Source organism: Esox lucius, chromosome 22 (genome assembly GCF_011004845.1).
Source record: "Esox lucius isolate fEsoLuc1 chromosome 22, fEsoLuc1.pri, whole genome shotgun sequence".
NCBI lineage: Eukaryota > Metazoa > Chordata > Actinopteri > Esociformes > Esocidae > Esox > Esox lucius.
The window spans coordinates 23,888,441-23,913,055 of record NC_047590.1 but is presented as its reverse complement, the minus strand read 5'-3'; the positions used below and the strand labels follow the sequence as shown (position 1 = coordinate 23,913,055).

Below are 24,615 nucleotides of genomic sequence, written 5' to 3'. Positions count from 1 at the left end.
ACCTAACAAAATGAAGTCAAATGTAAATACAGAAAAATTGTTTCAGCGACCAAAGGAAATACCACCAATGTTTCCAGCACAATCACATTACGGAATATAAACAGTACATGGCTCAAAAAAAAGAGAGACTGACAAGCACCCAGCAACAAGTGCTTCCACAAAGCAGGTGTCGATAACACAAGAATTTCCAAGTGCTACACATTATGAAAAGGATTCAAGAAGATGGAAATAAATAACTGACACCATTTGTTACTACATAGCGAAGGACATGGCTCCCATAGCTACAGTGGAGCGCAGTATGTTTAAACACCTGGTTAAAACTCTCGACAGAAGATATACTGTGCCATCGCGACCATACTTGCCCAACATGTACAAAACATGTTGTAAAAAGGTAGCTGCTGAACTCAAGTTTGTCAAGTAGGACATGGACCCATAAACTGAGAACTACATTGACGATGAATGGAAGTTGCAAAACAGATGCCTTGAGACGGTATGTTCTTCAGTGGATCACAAGTCAGAGATGATTTCACAGGGCCTGAGAGATATGCTTTCGGCGTGGGATCTCACGGAAGAGAGCCTTGTGGGCGTTACGACAGACAACGGCGCTAATGTTGTCAAAGCTGCATGCATGGGCACATCAGCTTAACAGACCCAATGCTATAATATTCAATCTAATTGGGGATACATGGGGGGTGACTGTCTGCTATATTCTTTCTGTATTTGTGTGTCATAAATTATAATGTCTAATGTTTATATATGGCTTTTTCATTCTCCTTTTCTGTTCTTGTTATACACTTTGTTTAAAAAGGTTCTTTATAAATAATATTTTACTTCAGCACACTAAATAAACTGTTCATATAGCACAATGTTACAATGTATTTGATATTATAATGTTAATGTAAACTTCACATTATAAAACATATGTTCAATTAATCGTGATTTTGATTTTAGGTCATATCGTCCAGTCCTATAGACTACCATGGCCTTTGAGGTCCTTTTATTCAGTTAATAAAAAAAAGAGGGTGAAATGCTCTGAAGCAGGATGTGACCTCTGCAACTGACTGTCTCTCCCAACCCCACACCCCTGTCCCTTAGACTCACTCCATTCCCCCCTTCCAATGTTGTAATAAAATTCATTTTTTTAACCAGTTTTGTTAATGGGGTTTCCTTTATTCAAGCGTGCTAGACATTTTTTTTATGAAATGGTCAGAAATAAGAAAATAAGGTAACTCATTGTCTTCACTGTACATGGACCGATCATGCTTACTGTCGTGCGTAGTCACCCAAAGATGCATTCTGAGCCAGGAAAAACCCTGAATACTATAAACTATTCACAGTTAATGCGCACATTAACAGATATACAAATCAATCTAGATAATATAAGCATCTAGATGTAGAGAGATGAACTTGCTTCACCCACAAGTATTGAATTTCCGCCTTAACAGCTATCGGACTTCTAGTTTTTGAGAACTGTACCTGTGAAACGTTCATTAGGCTCAGACAAAAAAAATAAAGGCCATGAAACCTATGCGGGCTCGACAAAAACAGGTTTACAAATTGTTCAAATGTCAACCAGATGTTCCATGTCATCTGCAGATTTGAACTTTGTCGCTAGCAAGGAATACATTTGATCCCCTGCACGGTGAGTACATAGATCACACACATGCCTTGAGAAATGTATAAAATAGCGCCACCGGGAGTTTCATAATGTTTATCTTTCGCCTGAGCCTATGGAACGTTCCACAACCACGGCTATTCACAATTAGTGCAGCTTTCCAAATATGTTGAAATATTCCCCTTGGGGTTCTGCTGTACCTCAGCAGTGAGCAGCATGTTGTTGACCAGCTCCATGTATGCCTTCATCTCTGCCCTCTGAACGTCATCCAGACCATCACTGAGAGAATGACCCTGCAGAGAATCAGGGCCAGGAAGCGAAACAAATAAATACACTTCAATTATTAAGATATACACAGTGATGGATGTGTGGAACATACAGTGAGGGAAAAAAGTGTTTGATTTTGTACGTTTGCCCACTGACAAAAAAAAAATATGTCTATAATTTTAATGTCAGGTTTATTTGAACAGTGAGAGACAGAAAAAAGAAAAACACGTCATAAATGTTATAAATCGATTTGCATTTTAATGAGTGAAATAAGTATTTGATCCCCTATCAATCAGAAAGATTTCTGGCTCCCAGGTGTCTTTTATACAGGTAATGAGCTGAGATTAGGAGCACACACTTGAAGGGAGTGCTCCTAATCTCAGCTTGTTACCTGTATAAAAGACATGTCCACAGAAGTAATCAGATTCCAAACTCCACCACATGGACAAGACCAAAGACCTGTCCAAGGATGTCAGGGACAAGATTGTAGACCTACACAAGCCTGGAATGGGCTACAAGACCATCGCCATGCAGCTTGGCAAGAAGGTGACAACAGTTGGTGCAATTAATCGCAAATGGAAGAAACACAAAATAACTCTCAATCTCTGTCGGTCTAGGGTTCCGTGCAAGATCTTACCTAGTGGAGTTGAAATGATCATAAGAACGGTGAAAAATCAGCCCAGAACTACATGGGAGGATCTTGTCAATGATCTCAACGCAGCTGGAAACATAGTCGCCAAGAAAACAATTGGTAACACACTACACCGTGAAGGACTGAAATCCTGCAGCGCCTGCAAGGTCCCCCTGCTCAAGAAAGCACATGTACAGGCCCATCTGAAGTTTGGTAATGAACATCTGAATGATTCAGAGGAGACCTGGGTGAAAGTGTTGTGGTCAGATGAGACCAAAATCAAGCTCTTTGGCATCAACTCAACTCGCCGTGTTTGGAAAGGAGGAGGAATGCTGCCTATGACCCTAAGATCACCATCCCCACCACCAAACATGGTTTGGGGTTGTTTTTCAGCTAAGGGGAAAGGACAACTTCACAGCATGAAAGGGACGATGGACGGGCCATGTACCGTCAAATCTTGGGTGACAACCTCCTTCCCTCAGTCAGGGAATTGAAAATGGGTTGTGGACGGGTATTCCAGCATGACAATGACACACGGCCAAGGCAACAAAGGAGTGGCTCAAGAAGAAGCACATTAAAGGTCCTGGAGTGGCCTAGCCAGTCTCCAGACCTTAATCCCATAGAATATGTGGAGGGGGCTGAAGGTTCGAGTTGCCAAATGTTAGCATTGAAACCTTAATGACTTGGAGAAGATCTGCAAAGAGGAGTGGAACAAAATCCCTCCTGAGATTTGTGCAAACCTGGTGGCCAACTACAAGAAAAGTCTGATTGCCAACAAGGATTTTGCCACCCAGTACCAGGTCATGTTTTGCAGAGGGGTCGAATACTTATTTCACTCACTAAAGTGCAAATCAATTTATAACATTTGTCTCGCACTGTTCAAATAATACTACCATTAAAATTATAGACTGATCATTTCTTTGTCAGTGGGCAAACTTACAAAATCAGCAGGGGATCAAATATTTTTTCCCCTCACTGTAGGTGTGACGTGGGCGAGAGATTGAGTTTAGAGTAGCAGGATACTTAGATAAGCATGCAGTCACAACAGAATGGCCAGTATGAGAGAACCACAGGGAGTGTTCAATGACTAAGCTTAAAGATGTTGTGGTCCTGTTGCACTTAAATAACCCTTACTTACCTTTGCCTTGGTGAACTGAACTATGGGCCCCAACTCTGATACCACCTGGTTTCCCACATGTACAAAGGGGACTTTACCTGAAGGGAGAGGAATAACCAATGTGAAATTCATTGTGGTGACAAAAAGAAAAAGAGATATTATGGAATGACTGCTTGTGCTAACAAGCATCTGGTCGCTAATAGCATGTTGTCATTCAAAATGGCTGCCCTGAATGCAGAGCTGGTTTTATCAACTTTAAATGTAAAAATGTAACTAAAAATCCTGTACTGGAATGAGACTACCTGATGGGACAAAGTAGGATGTCAATCAAATAGAAATAAACATAAGGAGACATTTTATACATTATTAAACATCTGAACAACATATTTATGGATACTAGCACTAAAGAGTGAACAAATACACTGTTGAAGCTTCAAATAAGGTATATATTCCTTATGTTCCCTTTGTAGGACTGCAAAGAAAAAGTGATTTTTTTGATGGGCAGGTGTCACATAATTTATGCCTACATAGTAAAGCCTTCTTCCATAATATCTTTAATGTAAAAATTTTAGTAAAGATACCGATATGGTATACAATGAACCCAAAAGTAATTTGGACTGATTTTTATTTTTTGCGTATTCACATTTCTTTTGCATGCAATAATTGCCCGTAATCTTCAACCCATAGACATCATAAGACGTTAGGCATCTTCCCTAGTGATGCTCTTTCTGGCCAGTTCTATCGCCATATTCAGCTCCTGCTTGTTTTTGGAGACTGATTAACTTGGCCAGTCAAGAAAAGTGAAAGTTCTTGACTGTAGCTATTTGTGTCTTTGAGGTCATTGTATTGCTGAAAAATACAGACAATTAATTTAGAGCAGACTAGACGTTTATCTACACTTGAAAAATCCTGCTGCAGCATTCACATCTTCAATGAAAACAAGTGAGCCAGTTAAAGATGCAGCCACACATGCCCGATCTATAACACTATCTCTGCCACGTTTACCAGATAAGGTGGTAAATTGGATCACTAACTCCTTTCCATCACTCTAAAATAAGTCAATCAATATCTCATCCTTTTATATAAAACTTTTATCTAAAAACAAGAAGAACCAGGCAAGCCTACCACGTGTTATATAAACAACAAAAAATTATTTAAATGTCATATGTAATAATTTGAGTGGAATTTTAATAATATTTAGATAACGAATATTCAGGTCCATATATATATATGGCCGTTTTAACAGCATATTAGCCAGTAATAGGCTTTACCAGTATCTACTAACCTACTGGAATAGTCATAAGAATTCAGCAATTGCTAGCAAGACTGAACTTTACACTGACTAAGCTATTTCATTTCATGGCATAACTTACCTTTTTTCTTTCATTTATGAATTACATTGATACAAAACTATTAATAAATGTGATACCTTTTTCAATCAAGAATGAATGAATGAATTAGTCTACATTAGATGCTGAATCTTCATGAAAATAAAGAGAAAATTAATAGACAAATGATAGGATGTTTGATATTTTGTTTCTCTCCTAATGAAAAACAGTAACTATAATACGTTTGTTGAATTGTTCAGGATATACTTCTCATTATGCTTCAACAATTAATTTGTTGAACAGTCCAGAAAATCGTTGGTATTTCATTTTGTGAATAGTTAGAGTTGTATGTTCATACAAATTCAACCAAGGCTCTGTTCATTCATCTGGGAGTATCGCACATTCATCCATTGATGTACCAATGCAAAGTGGCGTGTGCTTTTGGCAGATGAATTCATAGAATGGCCATTAAAAACAGGTAAAAAGTCTCTAAATAGTTTTCTGTTTGTGAGTTCAGGACCAGTAAAACATGAAGTAAAACACAAGCAACATTTGCAAATACACAGGGCCCCTTGATTTTTTTGCATATATTTACTCTATAGTCTCCTTAACATTTCCTACAAAACATTCACTGCGGCGTGTAGTATAGTTTTTTCTGTACATGGCAATATTTTTCATATCCTTACATTGTGGCAAATAGGATCTAGGATGGGTGGAGTAAAATGCCAGCAACAATTGCAAATACACATTGCATATAATTATTCTACTCTCCTGAACATTTCCTACAATAAATGTTTATAATATAAACTAAGCAGTGTCAAAATCGATACATTTAATATTATTAAAATTGCGTTTTACCGCAGACTTCTATTTTGAAGGCAAAATCCAAAAACCGGTAGTCTTATTGTTGCTACAAAATCCCAAATGTCGACAGCATGACGCTACTATTTGTAACTCACAACCGCGCCGCTTTTGCGGGCACAAACACAATTCTAAAGATACAAATCCGTTTATAGCTATGGGTGGGGACATGTTTTAAGTAACCAATCACAGAACTGTTATCGACAACATGCCTTTTGGGTCATATGCATTGCCTTCAGGACAAAAGGGGTATGAATGAACATATTATCGTTTTGCTTCTTTCCAATGTGCTTGAAGGTAAAATTGTCAAGTATGCGTAAGTAAATCGTCAAAAATATTGTCTGTTAAGACACCCTCTTAGGTACAATATTGCGTGTCATCTGTTGGTAAATGTGCTTTACTCTTAACACCACTAATTGTAAATGTATTTGTTGGACACCCTGTGTTGCAATGTGCTCAACACAACCACTGACGTGTTAATTTATAAACACGTATACTTTTTTTCTAAAAACACGACAATAAAAAGTTCCTTTGATAACTTATACAAACTACTTTCAGTTAAGGCAGTACGTTTTAAGATACACCCACTGCGACTAAGTTACTTCTGTAGTAACTTACTGTGGAGAGACCACAGGCAGCAGAACACCAAGCACCACCACGCTCAGCACAAGCCTCCCAAGGCTGCAAGCTCAGTCCACTGCTGTTCACCCACAACTGCTGTCAATGAATGCTAGCGACACTACAGTGGTAAGCCTCATTTCATTCCAGTGCCAAGGCACAGGGTGGGGACATGCCGCATGGACAAATACAGAAAATAATTTAATTAACCACATCGACATCCACCGATGTAACTGAAACAATATATTGTTTACTGCTTTTAATACAAGCATTTGTCAGTATTTATATGGCCAGAATATACATTCAAATGGGCGGAATATACACTGCTTAAAAAAATTAAGGGAACACTTAAATCCCACATCCAGTCTCGATGACTGAAATATATGAAAGATCAAAATCTTTACTGTACATTGTGTAATTCATAGAGAACAAAATGACATAACGGTCAATGGAAACCAAAATTACCAACTGATTCTCAGAAATAATTTGAAATCACAGGCTGTTCCAACTTTCATCACGGCAACTCAATGTGACTCAGTAGTGTGTATGGCCCCCATTTGCCTGGACGCACTCCCGACAATGCCTGGGCATGCTCCTGATGAGATGGCGGATGGTGTCCTGGGAGATCTCTTACCAGACCAGGATCAGGGCATCAGTGAGCTACAGGACAGATGCATCAATTCATAACATCCCAGAGATTCTCATTGTGATTCAGGTCTGGGGAATGCCAGGGCAAGGCAGTGGCATCAACGCCTTTGTCATTCAAGAACTGCGTATGCACTCTGGCCACATGAGGCTGGGCATTGTCTTGCACCAGGAGGAACCAAGGGCCCACTGCACCAGCTCTGACGATGGCTGTGAGGATTTCATCCCGTTGCCAAACAGCATTCAGGGTATCTTTGGCTACCATGTAGAGGTCTGTGTGACCCTCTAAGGATATGCCTCCCAAGACCATCACAGACCCACCGTCAAACTGGTCATGCTGGTTCATGTTCCAGGCAGAATAACGTTAGCCACAGTGTCTCCAGACTCTTTCACGTCTGTCACATGTGCTCAGTGTGAACCTGCTCTCATCTGTGAAGAGAACAGGGAGCCTATGGCGGACCTACCAGTGCTGGTGTTCTCTGGCGAATGCCAAACGAACTGCACAGTGCTGGGCTGTGAGCACAGGTCCCACTAGAGGACATTGGGCCCTCATGCACCCTCATGGATTCTGTTTGTAATAGTTTGGTCAGAATTTTTTTTTACACCAGTAGCCCACTGGAGGTCATTCTGTAGGGCTCCGGCAATGCTCCTCTTGCTCCTCCTCGCACAAAGGAGCAGATACCGGTCCTGCTGCTGGGTTGATGCCCTCCTACAGCCCTGTCCAGCTTTCCTCATGTAAGGCCCCATCTCCTGGTATCTCTTCCATACTCTTGAGACTGTATTGGGAGACACAGCAAACCTTCTTTTGACAGCATGTATGGATGTGCCATCCTGGAGTAGCTGGACCGCCTGTGCAACCTGAATGGGCTGCAGGTACCGCCTCATGTTTCCAGTAGTGATAAGGACACTATCAAAATGCAAAACTAATTATAAAATATATAACATTTCACAGTGTTACAATAAAACGCAATAATTGTTTTGCCAAGAAGACACTTATTTCTGAATATGTATATTCAATTATAAGTCTACACACAATAATTTGACTGGAAATATAGCTGATTATGACAGCTATATTATCATAGAACTATAATTACAGGTTAAATAGTATTTGAAGGATGTTTCGATTGTTAAACGGCCAATATCCTACATGTTTAATCCATCATTGTTTCATGAATAATTTCAGAGGTAAATGCCAATTGATCTTAAATTTCTAATAAAAGGATGTTTGAAAACAACATACAATTCGTTTATTTACCCTACTATGGACTAAAGTCAAATTTCTGCCAACTACTCCAAATTCACACTAGAAATGGCAGATTTTAGTTTTTTTATTCTTATGAAAACATATGAATAAGAAGAAAATTGGTATTTGAAATAACACAGACTATAGCATTTTTGTTTGTTTTATAAAGTTCTAAGCATCTATGAAATGAAAATTCACCACATTTAAACTCTACTCAAATTTAGGTCCAACAGGTAAAATGATTTGCATGAAGCGAACCTACTATCAAAGAGTTATGAAACATAGTAAGGGATATCGTTTATATTTTTTCCCCCTAATAATTAGTGTAAAACCTTTGATGAATTACACCATTTTACAAGTTGTTTCGCTCCTAATAAAAAAAGGAATTTCATGAATAAGATTGTATTACTATGTTTATAGGTAAAAAGATTTTGAAAACACTGCTGCACATAGTCAACAATGAACAACTTTATTAACATTACAGAGCTTCATTCTCACCATTAAGTTAATTCACATTCAACCACAAGTAGCATGATCAATTATCTGGAGGTATCGCCCATTCAGAGTAATTAGCGACTTCCTGGGTACCAACGTCTAGCCAGCATTTTTTAACAACTTTTAAATGTGTGCTTCTACCATACTTAAAAACCAATAGTAAACATAGTTGTCAGGTATGTATGTGTGTTAATGCAAGAAGCAATTTGATTTAAAAAACACATCTAGGCTAGTATACTTAATTACATTGGATATGAAGATTTTGAATGCATAGACCTGTACAAACAGCTAGAGCTGTGGTCGAGACCACCTAAAACAAGACCAACTGTAGACCAAGACAGTTGTTTGGAATGAACTGAAAACACGTGTTCATAAGTGGACAAGCCCAATAGCGAAGATTAGGTTGTTATCACCATCATAACATTTTAACTTGAGAAACTGACCTTGAAGGCCTGCAACAAATACATTGATCACATAATACAAGGTCTTACCTCTGTTCTAGGAGCTGGCAGGTGGGGCAACTAAAATGTAGAACTGTAAATTCTATATATAGGAAACATTTAAGACTGTACAGTATTTTAAATGTTAATTAAACATCTGGATTTTGAAATAGATTTGTCATTATTTTATTTCCAACCAAATACAATTGTCTGGCATACAGTAACTGGCCGTTGTGGTCTGACTTTGTTAATATCAATGCAAAAATAACATTTTGAAAGTCTTCCTAGACATTTCTTAAAAAGGGTATATATTACACTGTTCCATTGTCAGAACTCAAAACTCAAACTGAAAACTATTTACAGATGATCTACCTGTTTTTTTTATACCGTATTCCTACTTAAGCCCCAAATGTATTGTGATCCTAGCAACGCCTCTGATTGTTATATATACAAAGTTGCGCCTTTTTGGGTTGATATTAGTTCCACAGCCGCCACACAGCGGCAGTGCGTGATTGTGGGAAGGCGGCCATCTTATAATTTTATATGCAGGAAAATACCTGCACATAGCGTCATAGTAACTGACTATGCCCCACACACAAAAACGATTATTTCAGTAATGTGATGAACTCACCAGAAGGGGACATGTACTCTGCGTTTGGCCGATAGGACACTTGAACGGGCAGATTACACATCCTCAGATAAGCCTGAGAGACAGAAAACAGCACATCACACAGTTAACTACCTTAATGCAGTAATCTGTGTAGTCATGTGAAAAAACCAGTTATTTATTTAAATAGAGACAAATAGAAAGATAGCGAGATAGATGGATAGAGAGGATAGAGAGAGAAAGACAACCCCCTTTTCAAAAAAGTTATGACGCTGTGTAAAATGTAAATAAAAACAGAATGCAAATCATTTAAACCCTTTATTCAATAGAAAAAATTTAAAAGACAACATATTAAATGTTGAAACTGTGACATATACAGCTCCAGAAAATATTAAGATGACTGCACCTTTTTCTTTCCTTTCCAATTTTTTTTTAAAAGGAACGTTTTGAGTGAGGAACAGAAGTGTTCAATTTGCAGTGGTCTCTTAATTTTAACCCTTCAGTTCCTCGCTCAAAATCTTCCTTTGCGACTTTTTTGGAAAGGAAAGAAAAAGGAGCAGTGGTCTCTTAATTTTCTCCGGTGCTGTATATGCTCAATTTGACTTTGATACCACCAACACATTTCAGAAAAGTTGGGACAGAGGCAGCAAAAGACTGAAAAAAAAGTTGTGTAATGATAAAAAACTAAACCTGGTAGAATATCAAAAAACTATTTAGGTCAATTAGCAACAGGTCAGTAACCTGACTGGGTATTAAAAGATGATTCCATTCCAGGGGATGGGTCTGTCAGAAGTGAGGATGGGGAGGGGTTCACCATTCTGTGAAAGACTGCTCAGGCAAATAGTGCAACAATTTAAGAATAAAGGTTCTCAAAGTTAAAGTGCAGAGAGTTTGGAGATCTCATCTACGGTACATAATATCATTAAAAGATTTAGAGTACCCGGAATCATCCCTGTATGTAAGGGACAAGGCCGAAAATCAATATTGGATGGCCGTAACCTTCAGGCCATTAGGTGGCACTGCACTAAAAACAGACAAAATGCTGTAATGGAAATCACTGCATGGGCTCAGTAACACTTCCAAAAATCATTGTCTGTGAACACAGTATGGCACTGCATCCACAAATGCAAGTTAAAACTCTAACATGCAAAGAAGAAACCATATATAAACACGATCCAGAACCACTGCCGCCTTCTCTGGGCCCAAGCTCATTTCAGATAGACTGAGGCGAAGTGGAAAACTGTCCTGTGGTCTGACAAATCAAAATGTGAAATTATTTTTGGGATTCATGGACACCGTGACCTAAAGAGAAGAGGGACAATATGGCTTATCAGCGCAAAGCCTCAGAAAAGTACTCTGACTCAAACATTAGGAAAGATCATCGCTAAGTGTGAAACTGTCCCACCAGGTCGAAATGAGCATAGATGTCATCATAGATTGATAAATCAGATAAAGCCTTGGATGCGAGAACAAGCTGCACCTGTCGTTAATTACATATGACACACCCGTAATTTATGCAGGGGTGGCAATCAGCAACCTATGAATTGACAGATTTCAACATAAATTACAGCCTGAAATGACTAATAAACCATTCATCATTGTCCATTTCGAAAATCAGCGCAGATACAAAAACACTTTCACGTCTCAGCCCAGAGCCGAAGTCCTTTAAAAGAGCAAGCTCAGCCATCATTAGGGTAACTGCTCAACCCAGAACCACTGGTTTATTTATAGTCTCACTAGCCAATTTAAGACCTGTTAGCTAATCAAGATATGGCCTGAGTGACTTAGGAAAAGCACATTTATTTGTCTAGCACATTACATACAAAAAGGCATTTCAAACCATACAAACGCATGAACAACTGAAATAAGAGAGAAAATGCTGAATAAAGTGAAATAAATAATACAATAAATCGCCTACGGCAGTGATACAATATTTAATGTTGTGGTACGTTTGCATGTTTATATTACCAATTATTATAATCGTGGTTGTTGTTACTTAGACAGTTACGATTGTAGTTTTTCGTGATAAGCATGATCTTATTTTTTGACGTAGGTTTATATGGTCTCCGACCAGGCGTGGGTTTGATAGCAAGGATATTACAAAGATAATACTGACGAATACCAGCCCCGTCTGTGAAATTATCATATGATTATTTCTAGATCAAATTTGATCGTACGCATGTTTCATGAATGAAGGCCAATGTCTTTTTCAGGGAAGTCCTTGCTTATTTCAGCAAGAGAAGAACGCGCAATTGAGGGGCACAAGAGCGGATATTGGGGCCGTAATTGTCATTGCTTTGCAGTTGCGTTTTGTGAAGATCAATCATGACAACATTGATTTCGTGGTAGTTCCAAAGGCAAACCAAACCGCACTGCTCTGGGCATATTTTGGTTTTGTTAGCCTAAGGAAAGAGGTGAGCCAAATAATTTGGAGTAGGCAGATTGACAGATTTGCTCCAGAAAGGTGCTCAAAAGTGCAAAAATCAGAAATCTGAAGAATCATCGCCGGATCCATCACGTGCATTTTTACAATATTATTAGGCTACACTATAATAATGGCATAACATTTATAATATAAATTAAAGCTGCAAGCAGCATTTAGTGGGTTTCAGCATTAAGGTATTAGTAGCCAGATTTTTCCAGTTTTTCCCAATAGGACACAAATCCAACTGATGTCCATAGCTGTAAACAATATATGTTTTTTCCTTTTCACTAGTATTTCCATGTGGCCAAATGGAAACATCCTTCATATAAACTAAACTCACAACCCTGAACATGGGTAACAAATGTAATCACACTTAATCAGTCATTTGATGCAACAGAAGTAGCGTTTGAAGCATTTTTCACAAATCCAGAATTGCCAAAAAAACATTATGCCCGACTTAATGGTTCCCAATTGCAAATATGTTCCTTATGAGGCGATGAACTTAGCTACCTCTTTTCAAGGCTGTAACTCAAACGGGGTGAGCATGGTAACCTTGCTAATGTGAAAAACCTCAATAGCGCCACCGTGTGGATGATAAAAACATTTTCTGTACAGCCCATAGGTACCAAGCAGAATTATTATACCATTATCCTTATAGGAGACGTGTCTATGGATGTGCAAAACCACACCCCTGCACATGTTCATCTGTCAATGGCGGCCATGATTTTCAACTTACTGGCCTGATTGATATAACTTCTGAAGACCATCGTCCATAGACGCCATATATGAAGTTACATGACGATCGGTACTTAGGTGCCAGAGGAGATGTTTTTCAAATGTTTAACATAAATTAAAAATGGCCACCAAACCATTAAAGCGAAGCTAATGAGTCCCAATGGCAAATATGTTCCCTGTGAGGAGGTAGACTTATGTACCTCTTTTCAATACTGTAACGCAAACAGGGTGAGTATGGTGAACTTGCTAATAAATAACTAAATAGTGCCACCATGTGGTTGATAAAAACATTCTTGCACTCATTATTTCCATATCGTCCTTGTGAACATATGTTCCAAGTAGAATTGTTAGGGGGCCAAGCAACAAAGTTGCTGGAACCCTTTTATGTTTGTATGTTTTATTCTTCTTCTTCTTCTCCAGGGCCATTTTCAAAGGTCCATAGCTCGGTCCCCTCTGGTTCAAAACGCTCCAAACGTTGCCTGATTGTAGATCAGTACCCATACTCCTCATGGTGGCGCTGTAGCACTCAGTCGAAAATGGAAAAAGTGAAGCTCAGATCTCATGTACCGAATGTCGTAGAGACATGCAACCAAGTTCCAAATATACCCCTTCTCATGCTGACCAAAAAAAGTCTTGAATTTGGTGAAAAACACGTTAACGACATCTCCTCCGAGACCGCTGAATGGATTTGCATGCCGTTTGGTGTGAAGGACCTTTGAACCATTATCTTTAAAAGTTGATATCTCAAATAGTACGGCCGAAATCAGCGAATGAAATTGAGCTGGGCAGGTCTATGACTTTAGATGTCCATTAATCCCAAATGGAACATCAAACAGCTATGAAACGAAACATACTAGTACAGGTGTGTCAAGAATGGACAGAAAAAGTCCCATACAGAAAAACCTCTTGGGGGCGCTATAAACATCACCGATGTTTCTCACGATTTTGCCATTAATTTAAACACACTTAAATGACATCTCCACCGAAACCACTGAACAGATTTGGTTGATAATTGGTGTAAAGGACCACTGGACCATTGTCTTTAAAATGTATATAAGAAAAGTTGATATCTCAAACAATATGGCCTCCATTTTGACTTCTGTGAAAAACTTGTTAACAACATCACCTCCGAGACTGCTGAACGGATTTGCATGCCGTTTGGTGTGAAGGACCTTTGAACCATTATCTTTAAATGTTATATAAGGAAAGTTGATCTCAAACACTATGGCCGAAATCAGCGAACGAAATTGAGCTGGATGGGTATATGATTTTAGACGTCCATTAAACCCAAATGGAACATCAAACAGCTACGAAACGAAACACGCATAAATGTGTCTGCTAGGAATGGACAGGAAAACTCCCATACAGAAATACCGTTTGGGGGCGCTATAAACATAACCGATGTTTCTCATGATTTTGCCGTTGATAAAAACACATGTAAACCACATTTCATCTGAAACTGCTGAATGGATTTGGATGACAATGGGTGTAAAGGACACCATTGTCTTTAAAAATTATATTATTGTAAATGTTTCTGGTGGATTTTCAAAATATGCATCTGTGTGTTCTATATCGGGTATTATAGATCACAACCCGATGCGACTATTAAAGTCTGTCAGCCGGCCCTGTGGTGTAGTGGTAACATTCTGGTTCTTCAATAGGGTGTCCCCGGTTAGATTCCCTTCTCAGACATTCCAAATTCTCTCTCTCATAATTGCTTTTCAGCCTTCACACAACAATACATACCTGAAATACCACGATTTTCATTTATTTGCGAGAATAATTGTATTACGTGACCCTTTTATGCTGTTCTTGTTTTCCAAAGAAAGGAACCAGCCATGGATTGGAGTCACATATTTTTTCATAAATAGGATGTATAGCTATTAGGTAGCCATCTATAATAATCTTTGTACAATAGTACACTTTAGTTCAGTTACAAATGTTTTGTTGCCCACTTTATCTCAGCAAAATTGTAATGTCTGGGGTCAAATTTATATTTGGAGAAGATAGAGGGTTGAAGGGACAAACAGTAGTCCCTGTGTTGTAGTGGGAACATCCCTGTTCTTCAATATTCTGACCCTGGTTTGATTCTCCTCTGAGCTGTTACAAATTTTGTATTTCAGAAATGTATATCCACTTGGTACTTTTCATCCTTCACACAACAATATATATACCCTCAGTAATACCATGATTCTCATATGTTTAGGAAGAATTGTTTTCCGTGACCCTTATATACTGTTATTGTTTTCCAAAGACCCAAAATCAGCCATGGAGTGATTGGAGTCATTGTTTTTGTTATAAGTAGGATGTATAGCTATTAGCTATATTATCTCTGTGCAAGACTACTCTTTAGTTCCGTTAATAAATGTTATTTTGTCCACGTAATTTCAGCAAAAATGTAATGGCTGAGGTAAAAGATGCATTCTGCTGTTTAAATAGTAGGGGTGTAACGATCCATCTACTACATCGATGTATCGATTTATATTCCTATGATCCAACTACATCGATCTGTGCTCAGCAAGTTGGCCTTCCGGACGACATATATCGATCTAACATCGCTTTAAAATGTAATCAATCGATTGTATCGATACTAGGAAATAACCCATTGGATTTAAGAACGTCAGACTTTATAGGAATGTTTTTTCTTAGCACTTTTAATGATAAAGGCGATAAACGTTACTCAATTCAGTCTGCCTATCCGTGACTTCATCGCCCCGGGCCAGCAGCAGCGCAAAGACAACAAAACATAGCATGGCAGATGGCAGAGGAGCAGCCGACGAGCGAGAAATTATCAAGCCACCATTGCGGTCCAGTGTGTGGAAAGTGTTGGTTGCATTTTTGATATTAGTACTGTATTTGTATTATTTCTATGTTGAAAAACAACAGCAAAAGTAGCAGGTAAACCTACTGTTAATCCAACCTGAAGAGATGTTGGTTGCACTTTTTTTTTATAGTAATATAGTAGTATTTTTATGTTGAAAAACAAAAGCACAAGTAGCAGGTAAACCTACTGTTGAAATGTTGGTTGCACTTACTGTACTTTTATTGAAAATGTATTGAATATTGAAAATGAGAGCAGAACATTTTAACTTCCTGTTAATTCAACCTAAAGTGTTGGTTGCAATTTATGCAAATAAAATGTGAATGCATTTGCCATTAACTGTTGTTTACTTGTTTGTTTATATCCATAATTAATTGATACCTGATTCCCTTACAAGAAACAAAAGGAATCTAGGAAACTTCAACTGCACTGTCCAGTATCCAGGTATTTATTTCAGTCAAACGGGTTGAATTTTTGGCTGAAAAGATACTGAATCGACTTCAAGTCACTGAATCGTTTCGGATCGTATCGTTCTAAATGAACCATTATCGGCCTTGAACCCCTATTAAATAGTGTAATGATTAATGACAGTCTGCCACATAGAAAACCAGGGATTGAAACCTGCCAGCGACAACAATATTCATCCCTCCTTATTGGCTGAACTAGGATTGCCCGGTTCCTTTTTCTGGTTTCAAGGTATTTTTGTTTTGTTTTGATTTCCTCTCCTTCGATTGGACATCCTGACTACTAGCGGCATTGGGCATTTTTAAATAGCAAAACATTTCTCTAGTTAAAGCATGCAGTGAGATGCTTCCAGTGCCCCGCTTGGCCCCCTGAAACACTGCTCGCAGCTTTAATTATACCATTACCCTTGTATGAGATTTGCACATCAATGTGCAAAACCACACCCCCTCGCATGTTCATAGGTCAATTGCATCCATGTTTTTTGACATAATGGTCTGGCTGATATAACTTTTGAAGACCATAGTCCCTAGATGCCAAATATGAAAATATGCGAAGATCGGACATTTGGAGCCAGAGTTAATTCCAAAAGTGCGGAAAATCTATAAGGGTTGACTTTATGGGTCCCAATGGCAAAAATGTTCATCATGAGGAGCTACACCTATGTACCAATTTTCAACACTAAGTCACAAGGTTGGGCGCTGTGAGCTTGCAAAAAGTGCAACTTTGGAGGCTTGTGACAGCGCCACCCTGAGGCCAGAAGTTGCAGCCCTTGGCCCTTTACTATCATAAAAATCTGGGCACCTTTAAGCCATTTAATCTCATGGGAATTTGTAAAGAAATAAAAATTAAAGGAATAATAATAATAATTAAAGCTGCAAGCAGCATTTAGCTGGTTTCAGCATTGAAGCTACTACCACCCACAATGTTTTTAACTTATATCCATTGTTGCAAGCAACATAACGTCTATGTTTTTTCCTTTCCTATAGTGCCCTCAAGTGGCCAACTTGAAACTACATTCACACAAAGTAAAATCACAACCCTGATCATGTCTACCAAATGTAATCTCACTGAGAGAAAAAGAACCACAAATAGTGTTATGGCTATTGTGCCGCCACTGTTTGGCCGCACCAAACAATGTAACTAAGAAGTTCTTAGAATTTTACATAATGTAATAAATGTACCCTAATTGTAACAATATGGTTGTCAGTTGTCCCTAGTGCAGAGCCTACTAATTATTTCAACTTTTGCTTGTTGTAAGATAATGATGGGGACAGAACAGATAATCATCATCATGTTCAAATGTATGTTTATGTATTAACATCAATGATTGAGCAAACTCTTAGAATCATTAAATTTATGATCAAAAGACTACTACAGGTGGCAACAATAAAACCAATACCTTCACAGATATTCATTCATACAGAAAATACCCTTTCGTTGTAATTTAACTGCCATGTCTACAATTTGAAAGTGCAATTCAAATGTTTAGCCCTAAGTTAGAAGTGGAACTACAGAAAGAAATTGACAAATTACTTAAATACTCAGTGGATTATCTACTGAGGCTTGAAAATATAACACCCTCTCTAACAAAGGCACATTTCTAAAAGCTATAGCATTGGTTATAATAATCATGTCACCAAAATGATTTTAAGCGAACTAACGCAAGCTTAGACTGAGGATTCTCTAGCCGTTATGAGCATAGATTAGCTACCGAGGCTTGAAAGCACGACATCTCTAAATGATCAAATTATTATTAGCAAAACCGTATGTTATAATGTTCATGTCACCAAAATTATTTTAGATGGACTAAAGTTAGCTTAAACTAAGGTTAGATAAATACACTCACCTAAAGGATTATTAGGAACACCTATTCAATTTCTCATTAATGCAATTATCTAATCAACCAATCACATGGCAGTTGCTTCAATGCATTTAGGGGTGTGGTCCTGGTCAAGACGATCTCCTGAACTCCAAACTGAAAGTCAGAATGGGAAAGAAAGGTGATTTAAGCAATTTTGAGCGTGGCATGGTTGTTGGTGCCAGACGGGCCGGTCTGAGTATTTCACAATCTGCTCAGTTACTGGGATTTTCACGCACAACCATTTCTAGGGTTTACAAAGAATGGTGTGAAAAGGGAAAAACATCTAGTATGCGGCAGTCCTGTGGGCGAAAATGCCTTGTTGATGCTAGAGGTCAGAGGAGAATGGGCCGACTGATTCAAGCTGATAGAAGAGCAACTTTGACTGAAATAACCACGTTACAACCGAGGTATGCAGCAAAGCATTTGTGAAGCCACAACACTCACAACCTTGAGGCGGATGGGCTACAACAGCAGAAGACCCCACTGGGTACCACTCATCTCCACTACAAATAGGAAATAGAGGCTACAATTTGCACAAGCTCACCAAAATTGGACAGTTGAAGACTGGAAGAATGTTGCCTGGTCTGATGAGTCTCAATTTCTGTTGAGACATTCAGATGGTAGAGTCAGAATTTGGCGTAAACAGAATGAGACCATGGATCCATCATGCCTTGTTACCACTGAGCAGGCTGCTGGTGGTGGTGTAATGGTGTGGGGGATGTTTTCTTGGCACACTTTAGGCCCCTTAGTGCCAATTGGGCATCGTTTAAATGCCACGGCCTACCTGAGCATTGTTTCTGACCATGTCCATCCCTTTATGAGCACCATGTACACATCCTCTGATGGCTACTTCCAGCAGAATAATGCACCGTGTCACAAAGCTCTAATCATTTCAAATTGGTTTCTTGAACATGACAATGAGTTCAATGTACTGAAATGGCCCCCACAGTCACCAGATCTCAACCCAATAGAGCATCTTTGGGATGTGATGGAACGGGAGCTACGTGCCCTGGATGTGCATCCCACAAATCTCCAACTGCAAGATGCTATCCTATCAATATGGGCCAACATTTCTAAGGAATGCTTTCAGCACCTTGTTGAATCAATGCCACGTAGAATTAAGGCAGTTCTGAAGGCGAAAGGGGGTCAAACACAGTATTAGTATGGTGTTCCTAATAATCCTTTAAGTGAGTGTATATTTCCATTAGCTAACATTACTAGCAAGCTAATGCCTATAGGAATTAATGCTAACATTAGCAATTTTCCAACTCAGCTAGGTATTATTTATTTAAATGAAATAATCATGGCAACATTGCATTCCACTAAATGTGCGCCTATATGGATTTATTAGCTACTGAGGCTGGAATTCATAACACCATATCTAAAATACAAATTTTTAATAGCTAAACCGTCTGTCATAATGTTCATGTCATCAGAATAATTTTAGATGCTGTAACTAGCCAGACTCCTAAAATAAGCCACTAGCTGCTAACTAATGAGGCAATATGAATTCCATGTACAGTAGTGTGTGGCTTTGGGGGTTAATGAAGGACAAAAATATATTGTTTTGCTGGATGTAGCACAGTGCCCCATGATTCACATTATATTTGGAATTTTACAAACTGAGTATTTCGTACATTACATTCACAGTGGTACTGAAGAGTTTTTCCACCAAAAGTATCCCATGTACATTACAGGGGTGGGGATGGAAAATTGCAGTACAGGCTAAGGCTTAACCCCAGGCTAAGGATTCACTCACTTGTGTTCCTAAGCCTGGGGCTAATGGACAAATAACACCATTTTACATTCTACGATGAGCATACTTTTCCAGAACAGCATTTAAGCAGAGAACAATTTCCTCCGGGATTAATGAAGTATTCTGAATCTGAAAGTTGTAATGGCTTTATTGAATCGATCTTATGAAAAAAAGCACAGTTCTTCCAAAACAGAATTACGTTTTCCCTCAAATCTATGCTTTTCTGGAGAAAAAGATACTTTCAGGAAATGTTTTATCCAGTTTGAAGAAATAGTGAAACCACGCTAAGCCCACCTTCAACAAGCCAGTGTGCAGAGGTTTATTTGAAAACTAACATCCAATATGCCGCTGAGAATCAACAGCAATTTATTCTGAAAGTTTGCAGATCTCCAAGGGGATCAAGCGAGAGCCGATCTACTCTGCCTTGGCCTGGTGGCCGACTGGCCCTGGCCCAGGTCAGTGGAAACACTAACTTTGGGGGTAAAACACCAGTGTTTGGCACCAATAGAAACACGGCATAAAAGCAAGGGGAGGCTCACTGTTTTCTTGGCAACATATCATATACAGTATCTCACAAAAGTGAGTACACCCCTTACATTTTTGCAAATATTTGATGATATTGTTTCATGTGACAACACCGAGGAAAATACACTTTGCTACTAGGTAAAGTAGTGAATGTACAGCTTGTATAACAGTGTAAACTTGATGTCCCCTCAAAATAACAACACCCAGCCATTAATGTCTAAACCGCTTGAAACAAAAGTGAGTACACCCCTAAGTAAAATTGGGCCCAATTAGCCATTTTCCCACCCCGGTGTCATGTGACAAGGTCTCAGGTGTGAATGGGGAACAGGTGTGAATTTGGTGTCATCGCTTTCACACTCCCTCATACTGGTCACTGGAGGTTCAACATGGCACCTCATGGCAAAGAACTCTGAGGATCTGAAAAAAAAGTATTGTTGCTCTACATAAAGATGGCCTAGGCTATAAGAATATTGCCAAGAATCTGAAACTGAGCTGTAGCACGGTGGCCAAGACCATACAATGTTTAACAGGACAGGTTCCACTTAGAACAGGCATCGCCATGGTTGACCAATGTTGAGTGCAAGTGCTCAGCGTCATATCCAGAGGTTGTCTTTGGGAAATAGACGTATGAGTGGGGGTGGGGGGGGGGGGGGGGTCAGCCGGTCAGTGCTCAGACCATACACCGCACACTGCAAATTGGTCTGCATGGCTGTCGTCCCAGAAAGAAGCCTCTTCTAAAGATGATGCACAAGAAAGCCCAAACAGTTTGCTAAAGACAAGCAGACAAGGATTACTGGAACCATGTCCGGTGGTCTGATGAGACCAAGATAAACGTATTTGGTTCAGATGATGTCAAGCCTGTATGGCGGCAACCAGGTGAGGAGTACAAAGACAAGTGTGTCTTGTTTATAGTCAAGCATGGTGGTGGGAGGGTCATTGTCTTCGGCTGCATGAGTGCTGCCGGCACTGGGGAGCTACAGTTCATTAATGGAACCATGAATGCCAACATGTACAGTGACATACTGAAGCAGAGCATGATCCCCCTCCCTTCAAAAACTGGGCCACAGGGCAGTATTCCAACATGATAACGACCCCAAACACACCTCCAAGATGACCACTGCCTTGGTAAAGAAATTGAGGGTAAATGGACTGGCCAAGCATGTCTTCAGACCTAAACCCTATTGAGCATCTGTGGGGTATCCTCAAACAGAAGGTGGAAGAGCGCAACGTCTCTAACATCCACCAGCTCTGTGATGTCATCATGGAGAAGTGGAAGAGGATTCCAGTGACAACCTGTGAAGCTCTGGTGAACTCCATGCCCAAGAGGGTTAGGGCAGTGCTGGAAAATAATGGTGGCCACACAAAATATTGACACTTTGGGCCCAATTAGGAAATGTTCACTTAGGGGTGTACTCACTTTTGCTGCCAGCAGTTTAGACATTAATGGCTGTGTGTTGTGTTATTTTGAGGGGACAGCAAATTGACACTGTTATAACAAGATGTACACTCACTACTTTACATTGTAGCAAAGTGTCATTTCTTCAGCGTTGTCAGATGAAAAGATAATCAAATATTTACAAAAATGTGAAGGGTGTACTCACTTTTGTGAGATACTGTAGGTCACACAGTATATGGCTATTAAATATGCTTCTAATAAATGTATTTATTTATTTGGCATATCTCCCACCGGACATTTTGGCCACTGATATTTTCATCTGCCAGACAACTACATGTACCGGCAAAAAGCTGGTTAACGTAAACACTGGTCCAGACCGGTCACCTACTGAAAACACCAATTGGGCAGCTGCAATCCTATAGAGCAAGAATGGGATTACATTTCACTTTCAAAACTAAAGCAACTGGTCTCCTCAGTTCCCAAATGTTTACAATGCATTGTTGAAAGAGTTGATGCAACAACGTGGTATAAATGCTCCTGTTTCAAATGCAATTTCCTTATGCAGATAAAGTTATTAAATCCCTACATCTAATTAAAGTGCAAACAATTACAAAGTAATAAAGAGTAACTTGGGAGGGTCCAGCCTTCCATTAAAACTGGAAAGTTGGTCTGTTTTGGTCTTAACCATATTGGTGTATGGTAACGCCATACCAAGGGCAATATACCTATTAGAGAATCTGGGAAGAAAGACTATTAATGAGTCTGAGAGAGGTTAAAAAGCAATTCGAAGTACATAATTCCACTGTCCAATGAATAACCTATAAATGAAAAAAGGTCCAGATCACTGACAACCTACATAGGATAAGTCACTCCAACAAATTCAGCCCCAGAGCTGACCAATAAATGCTCAAAAAACTACAAGAGGGTGAATTGAATGGATTTACAGGCCACTGTCAACACAATCAAAGCGCATGAGCCCCACGGTCAGAAAGAAACAGCACTAACTTGGCCTACATGAGGTCAAGGAAGAAGCCTCTGCTCTAAAAAGGAATATCAAGACGTTTGCCAGACAATGTGCTCTGGACAGATGAGTCAAAGGTGGAGTTGTTTGGCTGCAATGCCAGATGCCATGTGTGGCAAAATGGGACAATGACTTTGAAGAACAACCTCATACCAACCTTAAAGCATGGAGATCTCAGGAGCCTGGCCACCAAGCAATCACTGAGTCAATCATGAACTCTCTATTGTACCCCAGAAAGCTTTAGGTAAATGTGAGGCCATCTGTCAAATAGCTGAAGCATCACAAACCTCACTAGGCTACCTGCCACACTTGTAGTTCTGCAGGTTCTAATGGTAGTAGCTGAAGTCCTATACCTCCTAAAGAATGTTTGTGATCTGCTAGACCAGGGGTGGGCAAACTTTTTGACTTGCGGGCCACAATGGTTTCTAAAAACCAGGCCAGAATAGGGGCCGGGCCAGAATAGAAAGATGGTGTGTTTGTGTGAACTAATATAAATGAAATGTAAAAACCATTACATGAAAAGATTTGGCCTTTAACAGGCACCAAAACACCAAAGTACAGGGTTCATTGTAAAAATTGTTTTCCAAATGTATTAATTTAATAACACAGTAGATAACCTCCCATTCAGTTTCAGTGGGAACAGTGTTATTGATCTCCTTTTTTAGCAAGTGCATCAAAGTCTGGAGTAAGTTTTGTTGTGGCAATTCTCAGGATAGATCCGAGGTGTTGGTTAGTTAACTTAGATCTGTGACGGGCTTTGTTGATGTTCATGACGCTGAATGTCTGTTTACATACATAGGTTGAGCCAAACAACGTAAGCATCTTCTGTGCCATCCTCCGGAGGTTTGGAAACTGGGCTTCGTTAAGTGAAGCATAAAAGTCGTTCAGTTTAAGAGAGATGAACTTCTCCTATAAGACGGAGTCAGACTGAAGATCGATCAGTTCCAACTGCAACAGTGATTTTCTGTATTCGCGTTTCGGATCGCCTCTTTCTGCATGGCTAGTGTGAGGAAATGAGCGAAAGATTTGTTTGAAATTTGTCTGGAGAAAATAGTCAGCTTGGATTTGAAGGCTCTAACATTTGTGTACATGTCGTGCACAAACTGATCTTTCCCCTGTAGCTTCATGTTCAGCTCATTCATGTGCGAAAATATGTCTACAGCAAACGCAAAGTCACAAAGACAGTTCATGTCGCTTATCTCGGGAAATACGTCGGATCTCCCCATTAACTCCAAAAATGCACCAATCTCCTCCTTGAGCTCCCACACTCGTTGAAACACTTTGCCCAAACTTAACCAGCGGAGACGAGAGTGGTAAAGTAAGTCCTGGTGATCTGCATCGGTTTCTCCCAGGAACGCAATAAACTGACGATGCTGAAGTCCCCTTGAAAACTGTCGTTAATCCCTCAGATAAAAATTAGGAGCTGAGCAGTGTCTTTTAGGTCGTTACTTTCATCCAGTGCTAGTGAAAAAAACTTAAAGGACTCTGCCTTTTTGTTTAATTTGCTGGCTATATCATCATCAATCAGTTCCACGCGGCAAGTCACAGTTCTGCGTGATAAACTGATTTTTTCAGACTTGCCTTTGCTCTCCGGACACAAGAGACCTGCTGTCTCAACCAAGTATTCTTTAAAAAATTTGCCTTCAGAGAAAGGCTTACTAGCCTTTGCTAATTTGAATGCCAGCTAAAAACTTGCCTTGGTACTTGACTCTTGAATCGCAGTTTGTCTGTGAAAAATGTTTT

The 24,615-nt window shown here is 39.4% G+C and overlaps 1 protein-coding gene across 7 annotated transcripts in view; it reads right to left on the bottom strand.

Annotated features, from left to right (window-relative positions):
* Positions 1-24,615, bottom strand: part of mtx2 (metaxin 2) — a 45,308-nt gene that overhangs the window by 11,804 nt on the left and 8,889 nt on the right. For 6 of the 7 annotated variants that reach the window (XM_020044488.3, XM_020044489.3, XM_013132898.4 and 3 more), the window contains 3 exons: positions 9,892-9,964; positions 3,652-3,728; positions 1,816-1,908 (listed from right to left, as the gene is read on the bottom strand). In XM_020044488.3, coding sequence (XP_019900047.2) covers positions 1,816-1,908; positions 3,652-3,728; positions 9,892-9,964 — 243 coding nt within the window. 7 annotated transcript variants of the gene reach the window in all.